Source organism: Bos mutus, chromosome 19 (genome assembly GCF_027580195.1).
Source record: "Bos mutus isolate GX-2022 chromosome 19, NWIPB_WYAK_1.1, whole genome shotgun sequence".
Lineage (NCBI taxonomy): Eukaryota > Metazoa > Chordata > Mammalia > Artiodactyla > Bovidae > Bos > Bos mutus.
Genome location: NC_091635.1, coordinates 26,959,968 through 26,981,160, shown reverse-complemented (window position 1 = coordinate 26,981,160; position 21,193 = coordinate 26,959,968). Strand labels below are relative to the sequence as shown.

General features: G+C 37.7%; 1 protein-coding gene across 4 annotated transcripts in view; it reads left to right on the top strand.

Moving 5' to 3' along the window:
• The window catches only part of IKZF3 (IKAROS family zinc finger 3), a 90,561-nt gene that overhangs the window by 6,517 nt on the left and 62,851 nt on the right, over positions 1–21,193 (top strand). For 2 of the 4 annotated variants that reach the window (XM_005898008.3, XM_005898014.3), the window contains exons 2-3: positions 15,770–15,823; positions 17,807–17,908. In XM_005898008.3, the coding sequence (XP_005898070.1) occupies positions 15,770–15,823; positions 17,807–17,908 (156 nt within the window). Of the gene's footprint in view, positions 1–12,038; positions 12,184–15,769; positions 15,824–17,806; positions 17,909–21,193 lie in introns of those variants that run through there. The other 2 variants (XM_070389788.1, XM_070389787.1) reach the window with 2 other exon arrangements.

Below are 21,193 nucleotides of genomic sequence, written 5' to 3'. Positions count from 1 at the left end.
GCATGGTTTTAATGCAATCTAAATTGTTTAAGAATAAAACTGCTGTCTACTGGATTGGCCAAAAAGTTTGTCTGGGTTCCTTTTGACCAACCCAATAAATCAAAGGAAGATGATTTTTTCTTTAGTTTGGAGCCAAGACTTTTGCCATTATTGATGCAAGTTATATCTTGCGTATTTTGTCTCTTGCATTCATGATGATCCTATAAACACATCTGACTACCTTCTTATTATAATTTACTAGTATATTTACATATTAAAACATTTTTTTAATTTATTTCACATTTATGTTACAGTTAGGTTTTTATTTTTAGAAAACTTCAATGTGTGGATAGGTTATATTTAATTTATGATGGTGTGTGTGTATGTTAGTCATTCAGTTGCGTCCGACTCTTTGTTACCCCATGGACTGTAGCCTGCCAGGCTGCTGTGTCCATGGAATTCTCTAGGCAAGAATACTGGAGTGGGTTGTCGTTCCCTTCTCCAGGGGATCTTCTCAACCCAGGGGTCAACCTGGGGTAAAGAGGTATTATAAAATACTTTTTCTAAAAGAGGGGGGCACTTAGTCTTGATAAGGTTGAGAACTCCTCTAAGTTTATAATACTGCAAGAGACCAGCAAATCTGAATAAGATGGTGTGTACAAAAATCACCTTGCATTCTACTAGAAGTAAAGTTAGGATCCAGCACATGTTCAGTTTAATTCATAATTCATTTACAAAGATCCTTTAGACACCTGTTAATCTAAGTATGGTGTGTGGACCAGTACCACTAGCAACATCTGGGACATGTTACAGATGCAGAATCTCAGGCCAGACATGCTGAATCAAAATCTGCATTTTAATGAGATTTCTAGGGCATTCTTGTGCACACTAAAATGTGATAAACATGGCCCACAGTTTGAAAAGTATTAGTGAAACATCACTTTCGTAGCATATACTGGGTTAGTGGTAGATCATCTTTATATCTTTCAGTTCAGTTCAGTTCAGTCGCTCAGTCGTGTCCGACTCTGCAACCCCATGAACCGCAGCACCCCAGGCCTCCCTATCCATCGCCAACTCCCGGAGTTTACCCGAACTCATGTCCATTGAGTCGGTGATACCATCTCATCCTGAGCGACTGAACCGTCTCATCCTCTGTCATCCACTTTTCCTCCTGCCCTCAATCTTTCCCAACATCAGGGCCTTTTCAAATGAGTCAGCTCTTCACATCCGGTGGCCAAAGTATTGGAGTTTCAGCTTCAACATCAGTCCTTCGAATGAATACCCAGGACTGATCTGCTTTAGGATGGACTGGTTGGATCTCCTTGCAGTCCAAGGGACTCTCAGGAATCTTCTCCAACAGCACAGTTCAAAAGCATCAATTCCTTCAGCTTTCTTTATAGTCCAACTCTCATATCCATACATGACCACTGGAAAAACCATAGCCTTGACTAGACAGACCTTTGTTGACAAAGTAATGTCTCTGCTTTTTAATATGCTGTCTAGGTTGGTCATAATTTTTGTTCCAAGGAGTAAGTGTCTTAATTTCATGACTGCAGACACCATCTTCAGTGACTTTGGAGCCCCCCTAAATAAAGTCAGCCACTGTTTCCCCATCTATTTCCCATGAAGTGATGGGACCAGATGCCATGTTCTTAGTTTTCTGAATGTTGAGCTTTAAGCCAACTTTTTCACTCTCCTCTTTCACTCTCATCAAGAGACTCTTTAGTTTTTCTTCACTTTCTGCCATAAGGGTGGTGTCATCTGCATATCTGAGGTCATTGATATTTCTCCTGGCAATCTTGATTCCAGCTTGTGCTTCCTCCAGCCCAGTGTTTCTCATGATGTACTCTGCATATAAGTTAAATAAGCAGGGTAACAATATATAGCCCTGACGTACTCCTTTTCCTATTTGGAACCAGTCTGTTGTTCCATGTCCAGTTCTAACTGTTGCTTCCTGACCTGCATATAGGTTTCTCAAGAGGCAGGTCAGGTGGTCTGGTATTCCCATTGTTTTAGAATATATTTTTATTGTTTATATGCTGGTTTTAAAAGAGAGCTGAGCAATGAAAGTTTTTATAACATTTGATTTTGACTTACCTTGTAATATAACATTTATATTAATAGCAATGTAATTCAAAAGTCAGAAATCTTGATTCATTCATTCTTCATTCAAAAACTGTTCACTGACTGTTATGTGTCTTGTATGCAAAATATTGGCAATACAATGGTGAAGAAGACAACAGTGCTTTTGCCCGCTTGGAATTTACAGTCCTGGGTGTTCTTTGGAAGGACTGATGCTAAAGCTGAAACGCGAATACTTTGGCCACCTCACGCATTGACTCATTGGAAAAGACTCTGATGCTGGGAGGGATTGGGGGCAGGAGGAGAAAGGGACGACAGAGGATGAGATGGCTGGATGGCATCACCGACTCGATGGACGTGAGTTTGAGTGAACTCCAGGAGTTGGTGATGGACAGGGAGGCCTGGCGTGCTGCGATTTATGGGGCCGCAAAGAGTCAGACACGACTGAGCGACTGAACTGATCTGAGGAAGGTAGGCTCCCAAACAATAAATCCCCATTGAAAAGATTTGAGTTATTTGAAGGGTTATAAAAGAACAGTGCTAAAAGGAAGAATAATGGTCAGGGCAGGGTTGGTGCACCTCTCCTCTGAATAAAAAGTCTGGCTAGAGATAGAAATTTGGTCATCCTCAGCACATAGATGATCTTTAGCGCCATGAGAATGATTGGGGCCACCTATTGTGAGAAGAGGGCTCGGGATCAAGCCCTGAGAAGCATCCTACTTAGGTGGTCATGTAGAGGGGGAGGGGCTCACATAAGAGAAACAGCATGGCGAGACAAGTAAAAAAACCAACAGAGTGTGGTGTAACGGAATTCAGGGGAGAGAGTGAACAGCTATGTTCACTGTTGCTGGAAAGTCAAGTAAAGTGAGGACAAATAGTGTGGGCTGGTTTTGGGCAACGTAAAACTTGCTAGTGACCTTAACAAAAGTGGTTTTTGTAGAGTGGGGATGGAAACCAGACCGAAATGATTAAAGCAGGAACGGGAATAGAAGTAGAATCACTGGGTACAGGTCATATTCTCTAGAAGTTTAGCTAGCAGAGAAATAAGTGGAGCTATTGCTGGAGAGAAGCATAGATGTGGATCAAGAGATTTTGTTTGTTTGTTTTTGTTTTCCAAAGATGAATGACACAAATTATCTGTAGCCTAAGCTTAGTGAAAAAAGAAAAAAAATCAAAGATCAAAATTGAAACAAATCTTGAAATCTCAATCCTCAGGAAAATTTGATTGGAGAATTAGCTATCACTGAAAATATCTCCATATTTAGGTGGTACATAACATGTAAATAAATTTCCTCACCATAAGAATTTTTACATGGTGCCCATTCAGAGGATGCTTGGCATGGATATAGTCCATAAAGACTATAGAAAACTTATGAAAATCCCCCAAAATTCAAATTTTTTTTAAAAGAGAGAAGATACTGCTATAATTGCGTTTTTAAGGTTTGGGCTTTTTTTTTTTTGGCTGAACTGTGTGGCTTGCAAGATCTTAGTTCTCTGACCAGGGATTGAACCCAGAACCTCAACAGTGACAGTGCCAAGCCCTAACCACTGGACCTCCAGGAACTCCTTTGGTGTTTTAGATATTAATGGCACCCCACTCCAGTATTCTTGCCTGGAAAATCCCATGGACGGAGGAGCCTGGTAGGCTGCAGTCCATGGGGCCGCTAAGAATCGGGCATGACTGAGCGACTTCACTTTCACTTTTCACTTTCATGCATTGGAGAAGGAAATGGCAACCCACTCCAGTATTCTTGCCTGGAAAATCCCTTGGACGGAGGCGCCTGGTGGGCTGCCATCTATGGGGTCGCGCAGAGTCAGACACGACTGAAGCGACTTAGCAGCAGCAGCAGCAGCAGTGTTCAATAGATTTATTTTTAATTAAGGAATAGTTTATACAATGAGGTATATGTTTCTTACATATACAGGTTGATTAATTTTTATCTATATGCATTCCTTCAGAGTCAAGATAGGAAACATTTTATACCAGAAACGTAGCATTTAAATCAATTATACTTCAGTAAAATAAAATTTAGAAAAAGATACGGGACATTTGCATCACTCCAGAAGATTCCCTTTGTGCCCATTTACAAAACCTCCCTTTACACCAGGTAAAAAGGTGGCACTAGTGGTAAAGAACCCTCCTGCCAATGCAGGAGACATAAGTGAGATGGGTTTAATCTCTGGGTCAGAAAGATCCCCGGAAGGAGGGCATGGCAACCCAGTTCAGTATTCTTGCCTGGAGAATCCCCATGGATAGAGGAGCCTCATGGGCTACAGTCCGTAGGATTGCAAAAAATCAGACATGACTGAAGTGATGGAGCATGCACACCAAGTAAAGCACTATTCAGACTTCTGTAACCATAGGTCAGTTTTCTTGTTCTTGAATTCTGCATAAATCATACAGTAGGTACTTTTTAGGCATCTGGTTTCTTTTACTCAACATACCTTTGAGATTCATCCACATTGTTATATTTATTAATAGTTCATTCTTTTTTATTACTGAGTAGTATGAATATACAACTTGTTTATTCATTGTACTGTTGATGGACATTTGATTTGTTTCCATTGTTTATCTATATGATGAATATTCTTGTACATGTCTTTTGATGGACATATACATTAATTTCTCTTGGATATATATCCAGGACTAGTGTTTCTAGGTCATAGTGTGGGTGTGTTCTTAGGTCTGATGCATACTGCCAAACAGTTTCTGAAGTGGTTGGACTTTCACCCTCTCACTGGTGATCCCCAGTTGTTCCACATCTTGTCAACACTTACTGTTGTCAGTCTTTTAAATTTTAGCTATTCTGGTGGGTGTGTAGTGGTATTTCATTGTGGTTTTAATTTGTATTTTCCTGATGAATAATGATGTTGAGTACCTTTTTGTATGTTTATTGGCTATTTACATATTCTTCTTCTTGAAGTGCCATAAGTCTTCTGTACATTTTTAAAAAATTGGATTGTTTATATGTTTCTTATTGATTTTATAGGCATTTAATATTTAGAAGCATGAACTTCATCAGATGTGTATTGCAAATATTTTCTCTGGATCTGTAACTTGCTTATTTATTTTCTTAATCTATTTGATAAACAGAATTCTTAATTTTAATGAAGACAAAGTTATCTTTTTTTTTTTCCTTTTGGGATTAAGTCTTTGCCTATCCAAGGCCATGAAAATACTCTCCTATAATTTCTTCTAGAAATTTGGTTGTTTTAGCTTCACATTTAAGTCTGTCACCCATCTTCAATTGATATTTTGTGTTTAACTTCAGTTATTTTATAACCAACTAGGCATTTTACAGGTACAAAATGAAAATCTTACTTGTAATATGTTGGATTCAGTCATTTTAGCACAGACAATTTTTAAAAGTATCAGTGGCATGAAATGCTCATTCTTCCTTTTCTCTCTGCATGTTTGTTGGCACGTGATACCCATGGTAAAATATAAGTATATTTTTCTACAACTTTATAGTAACTGACCTTTCAGGGAAAAAAACACTAGATATTGAATTTGCTGTTTAAGATCTGTGCCCTGCAGTCTATAATTTCTTCACATTTAATCCAGGGAAAATGGAATATTTTGTTTAAAAAAAAAGAGGGTAACATGGGCTGTATTGATCTGATGTTCTTAGAGAAGTATTCTTGATGTCTCTTAACCTTTACTTTGGTCCAAAGAGGAAGGAAAGGAAGGATTTCATGGTTGGAGAGACTATTCTCATTTTAAGGCATGCCCCTTCCTTTTTAATATCTTCCTTTCCTCTCACTTGAGGTATTTGAAATTAATTGGGTCTAAAATGTCTTCTAGTTCTGACCTTCTTCCAAGATTTATAATCTATGTAGGAAAACACCTTAAAACATTATTTAAATTCTTTGAGACAAAGGTTGAAACTCAAGAGAGGAATCCTGCTTCTCTTCATAATGTGCCACTGACATTGTACCTTTGAACAATTACATGACTTTATATTTTTTGTCATTCTTTTGTCTTAAATTTTTTTGTAAAATGAGAAGAATAATAAATGCCATTGTACCTGTTTATTTTCCAGAGATGCTATGAGATAATATGAAGTCTCATTTGCACTCATGGGCTAAGTGCTTGATGCCACATTTTTGGAGGACCATAGGCAAACAAAACCAGGTTCAGAAGAAAGCTCTCACCATGGTTAGGGAACTGAGTGGTAGCATTTGTGTAATAATTTATTCTGGATGTTCCCAGAAGGCTGAACTAGGACCTGAAATGGACAGTTCAGGAAATTTTGAGTTCCACTGTATTTAAGGAGGAACTTTTTAAACCATTAGAATTTTTCTGAAAAGGAAAAGTATAACTTCTGTATTCTTGGAAGTGTCTAAGCAGAGACTTCATAATCCAAATAGTTGGATATTGGAGAAAATTCAAATATCAAGTGGCAGGGAAAGAAGAGATAAGGTAGGTAAGATATCTACTTCAATTCCAACGTTTCTAATTTCATTGATTATAAGGATCGTTTTGTAGTCAGTGACTCAGTTTCCAAAGCTTTTTGTTAAAAAAGTAAAAATGGACATTTTAAATTTAAGAAAGAGGTATGGGGATAGAGAAATCAGTTTATTGTTATGAAGGTAAAGGGAAATGCTGACGTTCAAAGACAACTTTCTGGCTGCTGTCAGGCACCAGTGCTGAGGACAGCTGCAAAGTCAGTGCAGGGCTCTTCTGAGATTGACATTTTGCTCTCCTTTAGCTTGTACGCTATGCTGGAAAGACAGACCAGCAAGTGGAAATCTCATCTCTGAAATGAAGAACAGAATTATATTAGCTGGTATTCTTTTTTTTTTAACTTCTGTTTTGTATTGGAGCATAGCCAATTAACAGTGTTGTGATAGTTTCAAGTGAACATTGGAGGGACTCAGCCATACATATACTTGTATCCATTCTCCCGCAAAGTCCCACCCCACCAGGTTGCCATGTAACATTGAGCAGAGTTCCATGTTTATTAGCGGATATCCTTTACTGAATGATAATTACTTAAAGTAACAAAATGAAAACGAGTTTGTAATCATTCGAATTAAAAATATGGTTGCATGTTTTGTTGCTAATGTAAATATTTGATTTTGTTCATAGATAGTATATTATTCACGTGTGATTTTTTATGAAATCTCAATTAACCAGATCCTTAACATTTTCAGCTTTAAATTTTATTTGTAATCTACCCCTTTTCATTTTGTAGCACATAAAATGCTAGAATCTCAGAGAAAAATCTTGGTATATTTAACAAAAATTCTAACTCATGAAATTTTTTAAACAGCATCTTTGTCAAAGAGAGAATCTGAAGGAGTAAAAACAAATTTGAAATTGTCATCTCTCAGCAAGCATATGATGAGACTTGTTTTCACTTCTGGTAGCAACCCACGCCAGTGTTCTTGCCTGGAGGATCCCAGGGATGGCGGAGCCTGGTGGGCTGCTATCTATGGGGTCGCACAGAGTCGGACACGACTGAAGCGACTTAGCAGCAGCAGCAGCAGCAGAAAACAATTTGAGATTGCTAATAAAGCTTTGAATATGTAGAGTGCTTGGAAAACTACAAAAGAAATAACCTTTAACTTTAACAGTCCAATATATTTGTGAACTGTATCAGTTACAGAAGCTATGTATTTTTTATAAGATTTATTGTTTATGTTGTCTTTGTCTGGTTTTGGTATCAGGGTGATGGTGGCCTTGTACAATGAGTTTGGAAGTGTTCCTTTCTCTGCAATTTTTTAAAAGAGTTTTAGAAGGATAGGCATTAGCTCTTCTCTAAATGTTTGATAGAATTCTGCTATGAAGCCATCTGGTCCTGGGCTTTTGCTTTTGGGGAGATTTTTTATCACAGCTTCAATTTCAGTACTTGCAATTGGGTTGTTCATAATTTCTATTTATTCTTCACCCAGTCTTGGAAGATTGAACTTTTCTAAGACTCTGTCCATAAGATTTATTGTTTAAGAGGTAAAATGTCATTGGAAAACATAGTACAACACCAGTGTCAATGGAAAACAGTAATTATTTAATTTAAAAATATATCAGGAGATTATTTAGTTATGGCAAGAGCAGGAGGGAAATTGATATACATATGAGTGTTAAGTAAGGATTGTAATTTTGGCTTTTAAACGAGGTAAGAAAAATGATTTTATCTAATGATACAAAAATTCTAATGTACATGCTGAGTTTATTTTGTATACACATATATAAGTATTTTAATTTTGGTTGCACTGGGTCTCCATTGCTTTTGCTCAGCTATCTCTGCTATGGTGAGTGGGGGACTACTCTTGGTTGTGGTGCGTGGGCTTCTCATTGTGGTGGCTTCTCTTGTTGCGGAGCACAAGCTCAGTAGTTGTGGCTCATGGGCCCTAGAGTGTGGGTTCAGTAGTTGTGCCACATGGACTTAGTTGCTCCACACGACGTGGAATCTTCCCAGACCAGGGATTTAACCCATGTCCTCTGAATTGACAGGCAGATTGTTTTTCCAGTGTGCCACCCGGGAAGCCCCATATAGGTACATTTAGAAATATTTTATCTGGATGTTTGGCATCATGTGGGTTTTCTTTTTTAACCCTTCAAAGAGTCACGTTTATTTTTTAATCAGTGAAATTTATAAAGTTCTTTATATGAAGATGCTGTCTATATCCTTTACCTTTTTGATGACTGCATTAATAGAAAGTGCTTTCCCCTGAAATTCCAGTTGCAGGAGTTTAGAAAACACTGATAGAAGATGATCATTGTTAAGCTGTTTCCTAGTATAATTTCCTTAGAATTTTCATTGATTTAACTTTTATACGTGGTTTCTTTCCTGACCCAAAGTTTTAATGTTTGCTTTAAATAACTTTGCAGTTAGCAGTATCCCAAGCGGCAACAAGACATTCTAAAATCTAGAGCTGTGCTCTTCAGTAGAACTTTCTATGGGAATGGAAATATTCTTTATCTATGTTCTCCAATATGAAAGACCCTTAGCTACATGTTCTGTTGAATACTGGAAATGTGGTTGGGTAACTGAGAAACTAAATTTTTAACTTTAATTAAATTTAAACTCAAATTGGCACATGTGGCTAGTGGCTATTGTATTGGACAGTGCAGTATTAGTGTTAGTATTAATAATAGATTTGACCAGGTCTTGACAAACTTTTTCTAAAAGGTCACCAGATAGTGAATGTTTTTTGGCTTTGCAAGTCATATAGTCTCTTGCAAGTACTCTACTCTGCTCTTGGAATACAGAAGCAGCTGTAGACAACATGGATTTAGCTGTGCTCCATTAAAACTTTGTTTATGAACACTGATGTTAGAATTCCACACAATTTTCAAGTTGCATGAAATGAATCTTTCTGATTTTTTTCAACCATTAAAAAATGTAAACTCATTCTTAGTTCACAAGTCATACAAGAACAGGTGAAAGCTGTAGTTTGTAGAACCTTGACTTAGAGTATTTATAAGTAGCAAAGATAGAGATGTAAAAGTTCATGTATTAATTCAACAAATACTTATTGAGTGGCTGTCACAATGGGTACTATTTTGAGAGCTGAAAATATAGCAAAAAGCAATAAAAATTACAGCCAACATCCATGTTTTCATTAAGTTTACATTCTGGTGGGGTGGGGAGGAGACATTTTAAAAGTGAACAAATAGGGACTTCCCTGGTGGTCCAGTGGCTAAGACTCTGTGCTCCCAATGCAAGGGGCCTGGGTTCCATCCCTGGTCAGGGAACGAGATCCCACCTGCCACAACTGTGAGTTCACATGTCATAACTAAAGAGCCTGCGTGCTGCAATGAAGATCAAAGGTTCTGCATGTCACAGCTAAGAGCTGGCACAGCCAAATCAATAAATACTTTTTAAAAAATGAATAAATATACATCAGGTGGTGAAAATGAAGAAATTGTATGAAGAAAATTTTATAAAGTAAGAGAAAAAAGTGACGATGAAGGATGATATCTTATTATAGAGTAGTTAGGTAAAGCTGGTTTTATAAGGTTACTTTTGAGCACACACCTGAATGAAGAAAGGAGGTAGGGCAGGTGGCTATCTGAGGGAAGAGCATTTTGGTCAGAGGGACGAGTAAAACCAAAAGTCCTGAGGCAGGAACATGCTTTACCCAGTTCAAGTAATAGGAGAGGTAGAAAACTGACAGGAATGCTATCTCAACAGAATTAATCCACTTTGGAATTTTCCATCATTTGCACCATATGTATTAATATCAGTAAAGGGAATTAATATTTTTGTCAAAAGAAGCATAGGGACCTTTCCTTCTTAGCTTTCTTTTTTTTTTTTTGGAAAATAGTTTAAAACTATGTTGACTGCCAACACATTAAAAATACCCAAATGGACCCCACCATGGAAATTTTTGAGTCTTTTTTGAACTGAAGTATGAAGGAATGACAAAATTATCCATTAAAAACTGTAAAACTTTTGCTGCACTTATAAATATTTAATAGGTTTCTGGTCTTCAGGTGGGAATTCCTTTATCATCTATTCACTACTAGACTTCACATTTTTATAAAGATGTTTACATTCAAGAGGGGAAAATACACTTCAGTCTCCTTTGTTCCTGTATTTTAAGTATTTTTTAGCACCTAAGAAGAGCATCCATATAGCCTGATTATAGATGGTTTTCTTTTCTTTTTGGCTGTGCCACAGCAGATGGGATCTTAGTTCCCTGACCAGGGATTGAACCTGTGTCCCCTGCAGTGGAAACGTGAGTCTTAACCACTGGACTTCCAGGGAAGTCATAGATGGTTTAAATGTCTCCTTCAAACTTTGAATACTCGGATAGTCAGATCTCCTTTTTTTCTTGGAAACTATACTCAGTTCCTTCTGGTGTTATACGCCGCACAAAGGCTGCTTGAAAAAATATTGAGAGCTATTTAAATGTCATTGTCAGAGAGTTTAAGAGGCTCAGGGGACTAGGACCTTTTTTCTTTAGGTCACCAAATCAAAAGCCATCTTGCTCTGTAATAACTAAAATGTGTTTTCACATGAAGATTGTTCGTGTGAAACTTTTGAGCTACTTTTCTTTCTTTTTGTTTTTTGTTCAGAATCCCTTTAGTGTGCAGTTAAAAGTTTCACAGTTAGCTGAAAAAAAAAAAAAAAAGCTTTTAAAAAACTCCCACTATCAAACTTACAGAAAAGTTGCAATACAGTACAAAAAAACTTTTTTTTTTCCGGAAATTTTGAGAGTAAGTTGCTGACATAAAGCCCTATCCACCCTTGACTACTTTAGTGTGTGTTCTACCTTCTCCTACATAACCAGGAAACAACTATCAAAACCAGGAAATTAACACTGGGACATTACTACAATTTAATCCTCAGACCCCACTCAGATTTCTCCAGTAGCTTCTTTAATGCCCTTTACCTCAGGAGAATTCAGCTCAGAATCACGTATGCATTTAGTTGTCACGTCTCTTCCCTGTCCTTCAGTCTGGAATAGTTCTTCAGTTGGTCATGACTGTGACACTTTTGAGAATTACAAGCCAGTTATTTTGTAAATTATCCCTCAATTAGAGTTAGTTTTCTCATGGTTAGATTTAGATTGTGCATGTCTGGCAGGTATATTACAGAAGTGAAGCTGTGTTCTTTTCATTATCAGTGGACACATAATTTTCATTTGTCCCATTACTGATAATGATCACTTTACTCAGTACAGTGGTGTCTACAAGGTTCTTCACTATGTAGTTTCTCTTTTTATCTTTGTAATAATATTTTGAGAAGAAGCATTTTGCAACTATGTAAATTTTCCATTTGTTACTGGACTTTACATTTATCAACTACTTATTAATGTCAATATGGACTCATGAATTTATGCTTTTTAATAGGTTGTAATCCAATACTATCATTATAACTTTTATGCTCCCTTGTCTCAGATTTGGCCAGTGGGAACCCCTTCAAAATAATTTCCATATCCTTTTAATATATGCTCTTGTTTCTGTGAGCACTTCCTTGCTTTCTGGCACAACAAAATGTTCCAGACTCATCTGTACTTTCCCTCCCCCAGTGCTGGAGTCAGCCATTTCTCCAAGGAATATGGTTTCTATAAGTTGAGAATGATACTTAGAAGTTAATATCCGTATCCTGAAAGCTGTTGTGATGTCACTGCTCCCAGGGGCTCTCAGTGGACAGAGCTAGAGACCAGGTGTGTTATACCATACATATACACACATTTCCATCTATATTTTGTATCAGTTTATGTATAGTCAAAGCCATGTGTTCCTGCCAGTACTTCCATTTCCAATATAGGACCACAGGTTTCCATATTTATAACTCCCTTCTCTGACAGAGAAAAACCTGGGTCTCATTATCCTTATTATGTTTTTCTTACTTAATCAATCCTCCTTTGTATAAACAGTCATCCACTGCCACTGCCATTTCCTCTTCAGTGAAGATTCTTACCTTGCCTCATTTGGTTTCTGACATCCTGTACTGCAGGCACTCACCTACGTGGATACCCTTTTCTATTAGGGTCTGATGGGCTTCCCAGATAGCTCAACTGGTAAAAATATCTACCTGCAATGCAGGAAACCTGGTTCAAATCCTGGGTCGGGAAGATCCCCTGACGAAGGGATAGGCTAACCGTTCCAGTATTCTTGGGCTTCTCTGGTGGCTCAGACGGTAAAGAATCCACCTACAATGCAGGAGACCTGGGTTGGAAAGATCCACTAGAGGAGGGCATGGCAGTCCACTCCAGTATTCTTGCCTGGAGAATCCCCATGGACAGAAGAGCCTGGTGGGCTACAGTCCATGGGGTCGCAAAGAGTCAATTGAGCAACTAAGCACAGCACAGATCCCAGTGCAAAGCTGCCCTTAATATGTGGATGCCCTCTTCAACCCAATCAAGTTCTGACACTTTGCCTTGGATACTCCCAAACATAGAAACTCTCCTCACTCCATTTGGGCTCTTTGGTGCCCCCACTGTCCCTATGTGGGTGCTTTGCTAACCCTGTCTACTCCCTGAAATGAGAGCACCCCCAGGCATAAATGGCCTCTTCTCTATGCTCAGGCTCTGACTCCTCATGCTAGGCCATCTCTTACTTGGGTACGTTCTTCATCACTCCAGCCCAGGTGATTCTCCTGCCCTTCTCGTCCTGCTTAGGCTCTGACTTGCCAATCTGTCTGCCCTTCATGTAGAATCCCTCCTCATCTCATGCTAAATGTGCATCCCACACAGGCACACTTTTCATATTGGTTGGTCTCCAACAGCCTACCCTGGCCTGTCCCTATTCCTTGTATGGACGTTTCTTTCACCCATCTTGGGTTTTAACACTGCATATTAGGCTGCCCCTTTGCTTATTTTACAAAAGGCTTCCCTGGTGGCTCAGATGGTAAAGAATCTGTCTTCAGTGCAAGAAACCTGGGTTCAGTCCCTGGCTAGAAAGATCCCCTGGAGTAGGAAATGGCAACCCAGTCCAGTATTCTTGCTTGAAGAATCCCATAGACACAGGAGCCTAGTGAGCTATAGTCCATGGGGTCGTAAAGAGTCGGCCATGACTGACTGACTGACTAATGCTTGTTTATTTTAAAAATATTTGTATTTTTCCTGCACTTAAGCTTTGTTGCTAACATCTAATGGGTGGTGTGTTAAACTTTTAATATTAGGATAGAATGTAAATGCAGTGACTGTATTTTTCAAAACAAAAATTAAAATATGTCTGAAATACAGATTATTTGAAATTAGTGGTATCTAGAGCAGTTATGGGTATATGATCACCATTGAAATAAAGAACAAATGGAGAGTTTCAATTTCTAGTAGTAGAGGAGGTTGGTCCCATTGAACCAACCTTCCAGCAGATAATAATTATAATTCTGGACAAAATATGAAAAATCTTTTACCTGCAGGCATTGGAAAATAACCAAAACCAACCTGTTTTTAAGGCTGTTTTGCTCAAAGGCAGGTCCCAGTTTTAGCATCTGGGTGACCAAAACTTGAATAGATAATCCACAGTTTTACTGGCTTAAAAAACCATAGCAATCACAAGCAATCATAGGAAGCAAAGGGGGAAATCCTAGAGTGGAGAGGGTAGAGAGGGCCTTTTGTGTATAAATGCTCTAGCTGGACCAAATCTTTAGCTACTCCTTGAACTATACTTGTATGAGTCACACCCTGAGCAGTCCATCTGAGGTGAAAGTAACTGAACAGAGATTTATGCTTCTGCAAGAGTACCAGTTTGTGCCAGTTTTCCTAAGGCTGTGAAAGTGCTGTAGTCTTGGAAAACCTTCAATCCCAGGTATACTGGGACAATTGATTACCCTAGATGCTTCCCACCACAAATGAAACAGAATATGAGTTTAACTACATGCTTTAAAAAGTAAAGTAAACAAAGAAAATCTCCTATATCCTTCAAAGGAACATAACAAACTCCAGAAATTCTGTAACGTATCTTTATAATTTTCAGGGTACAATCCAGAATTATTAGGTTATTTGAATAAGCAGGAAAATGTGACCCATACTCAAGAGAAAAGGAAATCATAGGTGACTAACCCCAAAATGATATAGATATTAGAATTGGAGGACAAGCCTCTTAAACAAGTATAATAATTATACTCAGATGCAAAGGAAAATGTGCTTGTAATGAATTAACAAATAGGAAATCTAGCAGAGAGACTGTGTAGTGCGCTCAGTCACGCAATCATGTCCGACTTTTTGTGACCCCATGGACTGTAGCCCACCAGGCTTCTCTGTCCATGGGATTCTCCAGGCAAGAATACTGGAGTGGGTTGCCATTTCCTACCCCAGAGAGAGACTATAGAAAAGATGAAAATAGAATTCTAGAACTAAAAATTACAGTATCTGAAATAGAAAACTCACTGAATAGGCTTGATAGTACATTAAGATGACAGAAGAAAGGATAATGAACTTGAAGATTGATTAATGAAAGTATTCAATCTGAGCAACAGAGAAAAGAACTTTAAGGGGAAAAGAACAGGACCTCAGGAAAATGTAGGAATATGAAAAAATCTAATGTAGATGACGTCCTTGAAGAAAAAGGGCAAAAGAATGGAGGAGAAAAAGAATTTGAAGAAATAATAGCTGAAAAATTACCAGGTTTAGTGAAAAACACAATTTTACAGGTAAGGAGTTTGGTGGACCCATGTGAGATAAATGCAGATAAAATCACACCTAGGCATATAGTAGTTAAACTGCTAAAAACTAAGGAGAAAATCTTGAAAGCATTCAGAGAAAAAGAATATATAAAGGAAAACAGTGATAGAAAATATTCTTCTCATCAGAAACAATAGAGGATAAGGAGATAGTGGAATGCCATCTTTAAAGTGACAGAAGAAAACTGTCAGCCCATAATTCTATGTCAAGTAAAAATATCCTTTAAATTTTAAGGCAAAATAAAGATATTTCCAAATAAATGGAAAGTTGAGAAAAGCTGTCATTCATACAGTTGCACTAGTAGATATGCTGAAGAAAGATCTGTAGACTGAAACAAGACAATACCAGATAGGAACTCGGGTCTTTATAAAAAAATAAAAATACCAGAATAAATGCAGAATAGTAATTTTTTCCTCTTAATCACTTTAAAATATAATTTTGGCATGGATTCTTTTTATTCTCCTTGAGACACTTTTTAGGAAGGATGTAGAGAATAGTCCTGCTCTGGAGAGGAAATCGGCAACTAAATCTTCCAAAGTGGTATCCTTATTAAATTTAGAATGCTCAAATCTGAAAAAAATTTACTCTAAAAAGCTAATATTTATAATCCTTTTCGTTTCAGATATAAAACCAAATGTGGAACTGAAAAGCACTCAAGAGCAGTCTGTGCCCACAGGTAACAACATCATATCTTTCCTCTCTAAAAATATACCTTTACTGAATAGTTCAAATGAAGGGGAATATTCTGATTGCAATATACATGCTATGGAAATGGGTTGTGGAAAAAATGAAGTCGTGTCTTCCTGATACAAAAATAATGCATCCGTTTAGATCATATAAGTTATCTGACATCACAGAGCCAAACCACCCCACCCAATGTTTTTTTATTTTTTCACTGTTGTTTTTTTTTTTTTCTTAAAAAAAATTTTCAGCTGACTCATTTGAATTAAGACAGCTTTTGTTGAACAATATCATAGCTTATAAAACTTGTGCTTTTCACTCAGGAACAGTGGTCAGTAAACTTTATTTGTAAAGGGCCAGAGAGTAAATATTTTAGACTTTGTGGGCCGTATATGGTCTCTGTTGTATATTCTTCTTTATATTTTTTACAATCTTTAAAACTGTAAAACCATTCCTACTTCCTGGGTCTATATATTAATAAAAATAGGCCATGGCTAAATTTGGCCCTAGGCCATGGTTTGCTGACCCTTGCTCCAGAATAAACTATATACACTTAAAATAATCTATTTCCTAAAAATAAATTCTGTGTTTCTCTATTGATATACTCACTTTGTTTGAATCAAAGCTTTTGCTATATTACAAAATTTACCACACAGGTGTCTTTATTTTACTCTGAGTTGTAACCTTATGTTTTAATTGAACATGTACCTCATATCAGTTGTTCATATACAGGGCTCTGTGAATCTATCATTTCAGGCTTGAGAAAAGAAAACTATTGTTTAGAGCAGTGTCTTAGTGTCTAAGAGTATATGATATGCAGAAATGAGAAACTTCACCTGAATCCATGACGACTGCATTTTCAGGACCTCTTCGTCATGTATCTTGTGTGATACGTTTCCATTTTACTCCTATATTCCAGTAAAATGTCCTGTTCTCCGTGTTCAGTCATGCTTGCAGCAGAAAGGAAGCCACTGCAGTTTCCGTCACCTCTCCTGTTTCAGCTCCTTAGTGCTGCAGGGTTCAGTGTTTTTGACTGTTTGTTGCATGTAATAGGTTCTCAGCAAATATTTTATTGACTCTTGGGAAGGAGTTTGATGGCAAGTGGGTCTTTTCTGTTCATTTCTTTTGTTATCATTTTTTTTTTATTAAGCTACCATGCTTATATGTGAAAAAATTCTAGCTATGTCATGCCTTCTTCCTTACTTCTAGTATTTTCGATATTTATTGTAAAAAATTGTGTCTTTGTTAAACTTAATTATTAGCAAGTTTGTTGTTTATTTAACCATGCTTTTTATCATATCTACTGCCTTTTACTTAGAAACTCCCATAGCACTTTGTATTTCCCTTAATCTCTTGTCCGAGTCTACATTTTAGACTTATCTCTTGTCTGAATCTTGCATTGTATTTGTGGGTTTGTTTTATCTACATCTGTAAATTATCAGCTCTTTGAATACAGAAATTATGACCTATTCATATCTGTAGCCTTGTCAACATTTAGTAAATGTTTGAAGAAATAAAAGAATTTGGGGGCTAGTATGCTTTCCACAAAATCATATTTATAATGTGAACAGAAAGGGAAAATAGAATTTGGTGTTCAGAAGCTTATAGGCTTCCTCTCGGGAAAGCATCTTTCCCAAATTGAATTTTGCCAGTAGTCTCAGGCTCAATATTTCTCATCACTATATGTTAATATTCTTGGTCTTAACATCTTACTGAATATCCTGAAATACACCAAAGGAGAGAGAATTTCTATCCAGAAGGAACTTGAGTGGAATTTAAGGTGAAAGAACTATTCAAGAAAATGATGTCTAATTGAAAGGCAAATAAACCTTGGACATATTTCTAAAATTTCACATATATCTTGCTTGGGTGTATGTGAAAGGATATTGTCTATCACTTAGGGATTGGATAAAGCTGAAACAGGTTTATAAAAATCCTTTCAAATTACTTCATAGTTAAAATTCTTTTTATCTCCTAGAAGGTTCAGAGCTTTTGAATGACTACGATTTAACCAAAGCTCATGAAACAGAAAATGTGGATGGTACAGAAGGCCCAGCCAATGAGGATGAAGACATAGGAGGTGAGCCATAGTATACAGACCAGAACTAAAGAGACGGTTGGGGCTCAGTATGGAGAAGAAATCAGGAAAACTTATATATGTGGATTGAGTTGGGAGGAATTCAGTTTTATTCACTTTACAAATATTTGCATTTAATAATTTGCTGTAGGATATCAGCAGATTTTGAGAATTTAAGTGTTCAAGCTATAATAACTTCATAAAAAATTTTTTAAATTACTTTTATTGGGGTATAACAGCAAAAGAGACACAGATGTAAAAAACAGGCTTTTAGACTCTGTGGGAGAGGCGAAGGTGGGATGATTTGAGAGAATAGCATTGAAACATGTATATTATCATATGTGAAATAGATTGCCAGTCTAGGTTTGATGAATGAGACAGGGTGCTCAGGGCTGGTGCACTGGGATGACCCTGAGGGATGGGATGGGGAGGGAGGTGGGAGGGAGGGTCAGGATGGGGAACACATATACACCCATGGCTGACTCATGTGAATGTATGGCAGAAACCACCACAATATTGTAAAGTATTAGCCTCCAATTAAAATAAATTAAAAAAAAAGAAAAAAAACCTTTTATTGGGGTATAGTTAATTTACAATGCTGTGTTAGTTTCTGCTGCTACTGCTGCTAAGTCGCTGCAGTCGTGTCCGACTCTGTGCTACCCCACAGACAGCAGCCCACCAGGCTCTCCCGTCCCTGGGATTCTCCAGGCAAGAACACTGGAGTGGGTTGCCATTTCCTTCTCCAGTGCATGAAAGTGAAAAGTGAAAGTGAAGTCGCTCAGTCATGTCCGACTCTTAGTGACCCCATAGACTGCAGCCTACCAGGCTCCTCCGTCCAGGGGATTTTCCAGGCAAGAGTACAGGAGTGGGGTGCCAAGTGTTAGTTTCTACTGTACAGAAAAGTGAATCAGTTAAATATAAATATATATCTACTCTTTTAGATTCTTTTCCCATATAAGTCATTACAGAGTATTTAGTAGAGTTCCGTGCGCTAACAGTAGGTTCTTATTAGTCATCTATTTTATATATATAGTAGTATGCATATGTAAATCTCAATCTCCCGGTTTATCCCTCCCCTCCTTCCCCCTCAGTAACCATAAGTTTGTTTTCTATGTTTGTGACTCTATTTCTGATTTGTAAATAAATTCACTTGTAACATTTTTAAAGATTCTACAATACGTGATATCATATGGTATTTGTCTTTGTATCTGACTTATTTCACTCAGTATGACAATCTCTAGGTCCATCCATGTTGTTGCAAATGGCATTATTTCATTCCTTTTTATGGCTGAGTAATATTCCATTGTATATATGCACCATATCTTCTTTATTCATTCATCTGTGATGGTCATTTAGCTTGCTTCCATGTCCTGACTATTGTAAATAGTGCTGCAATGAACATTGGGTTTCGTGTATCTTTACAATTTATGGTTTTCTCTGAGTATATGCCCAGGAATGAGATTGCTATATCATATGGTAACTATATTTTTTGTTTTTTTGAGGAACTTTCATACTCTTTTCCGTAGTGACTGTACCAATTTATATTCCCACCAATAGCATAAGAGGTATTCCTTTTTTCCACACTCTCTATAGCATTTATTGTTTGTAAGTTTTTTGATGATGGCCATTCTGACCAGTGTGAGGTGGTACCTTATTGTAGTTTTGATTTGTGTTTCTCTAATAATCAGTGATGTTGAGCATCTCTTCATGTGCTTTTTTGGTCATCTGTATGTCTTCTTTGGAGAAATGTCTATTTAGATCTTTAGCTCTTATTTTGATTCAATTGATTGCTTTTTTGATATTGAGCTGCATGAGCTATTTGTATATTTTGGAGATTAATCTCTTGTTGGTCACTTTGCAAATATTTTTTCCCATTCTGTTGGTTGTCTTTTCATATTTCATTTTTTAAAATAACATGTTTATTTTACTCTTTTCTGTTATTAAAGTAATACATATTCATGATAGAAAGTTTGTTTAGGATGTTTTCCACCAGTTCTCTAGATACCAACTGGGCATCCAACAATTCAATTCAATTCTTATGCTAATTTCTAGAATTATTACAAAACTCATAGAACTCAGCCACAAGACTGCCCTCACTCAGACTTCAGTTGAAAGTTCCAGGTCCCCAGGTTACCTGCCCTTCTGTCCAACTTGACTACAGATTTAGGATTTCCCACACCACCCTCCCTTCAGGTTTGATCGTTTGCTAGAATGACTCACAGAACTTAGGAAAACCCTTTACATACTATTACTGGTTTATCATAAAGAACGCAACTCAGGAATAGCCAAATGGAAGAGGTACATAGGGCAAGCTGTGGGGTGGGGAGTGCAAAACTTCCATGCCCTCTCTGGGCCAACCACACTCTCAGCAGCTTGATGTCATCACCAGACACTCTTTGAATCTTACGGTTCAAAAGTATTATAGAGCTCAATCTCCAGTTCCCCTCCTGGAGGTTGGTGCGTGACGCTGTAAGTTCCAGTCCTCTAATCACTTGGTGTTTCAGGTGACCTAGGCTATTTAGGGGCTGCAAGCTAAGTTACTTCAGTAGCATAAACTCAGGTATTATTGAAAGGGGCCTGTTATGAATAACAAAAGACATTCTTATCACTCAGGGAATTCCAAGGGTTTTAGGAACTTCAAATAGATGGGGAAACAATGGAAACAGTGAGAGAGAATTTATTTTCGGGGGCTCCAAAATCACTACAGATGGTGATTGCAGCCATGAAATTAAAAGACGCTTGCTCCTTGAAAGAAAAGTTATGACAACCTAGACTGCCTATTAAAAAGCAGAGACATTACTTTGCCAACAAAGGTCCATCTAGTCAAAGCTATGGTTTTCCAGTAGTCATGTACAGATGTGAGAGTTGGACTATAAAGAAAGTTGAGCACCGAAGAACTGATGCTTTTGAACTGTGGTGCTGGAGAAGACTCTTGAGAGTCCCTTGGACAGCTAGGAGATCCAACCAACCCATCCTAAAGGAAATCAGTCCTGAATATTTATTAGAAGGACTGATGCTGAAGCTGAAATTCCAATACTTAGGCCACCTGATGGGAAGAACTGACTCATTTGGAAAGACCCTGATGCTGGGAAAGATTGAAGCTGGGAGGAGAAGGGGATGACAGAGGATGAGATGGTTGGATGGCATCACCGACTCAATGGACATGAGTTTGAGTAAACTCTGGGAGTTGGTGATGGACAGGGAGGCCCGGTGTGCTGCAGTCCAGGGGTCGCAAAGAGACAGACACGACTGAGTGACTTACTGAACTAGGAACTTCATACCAGGAAC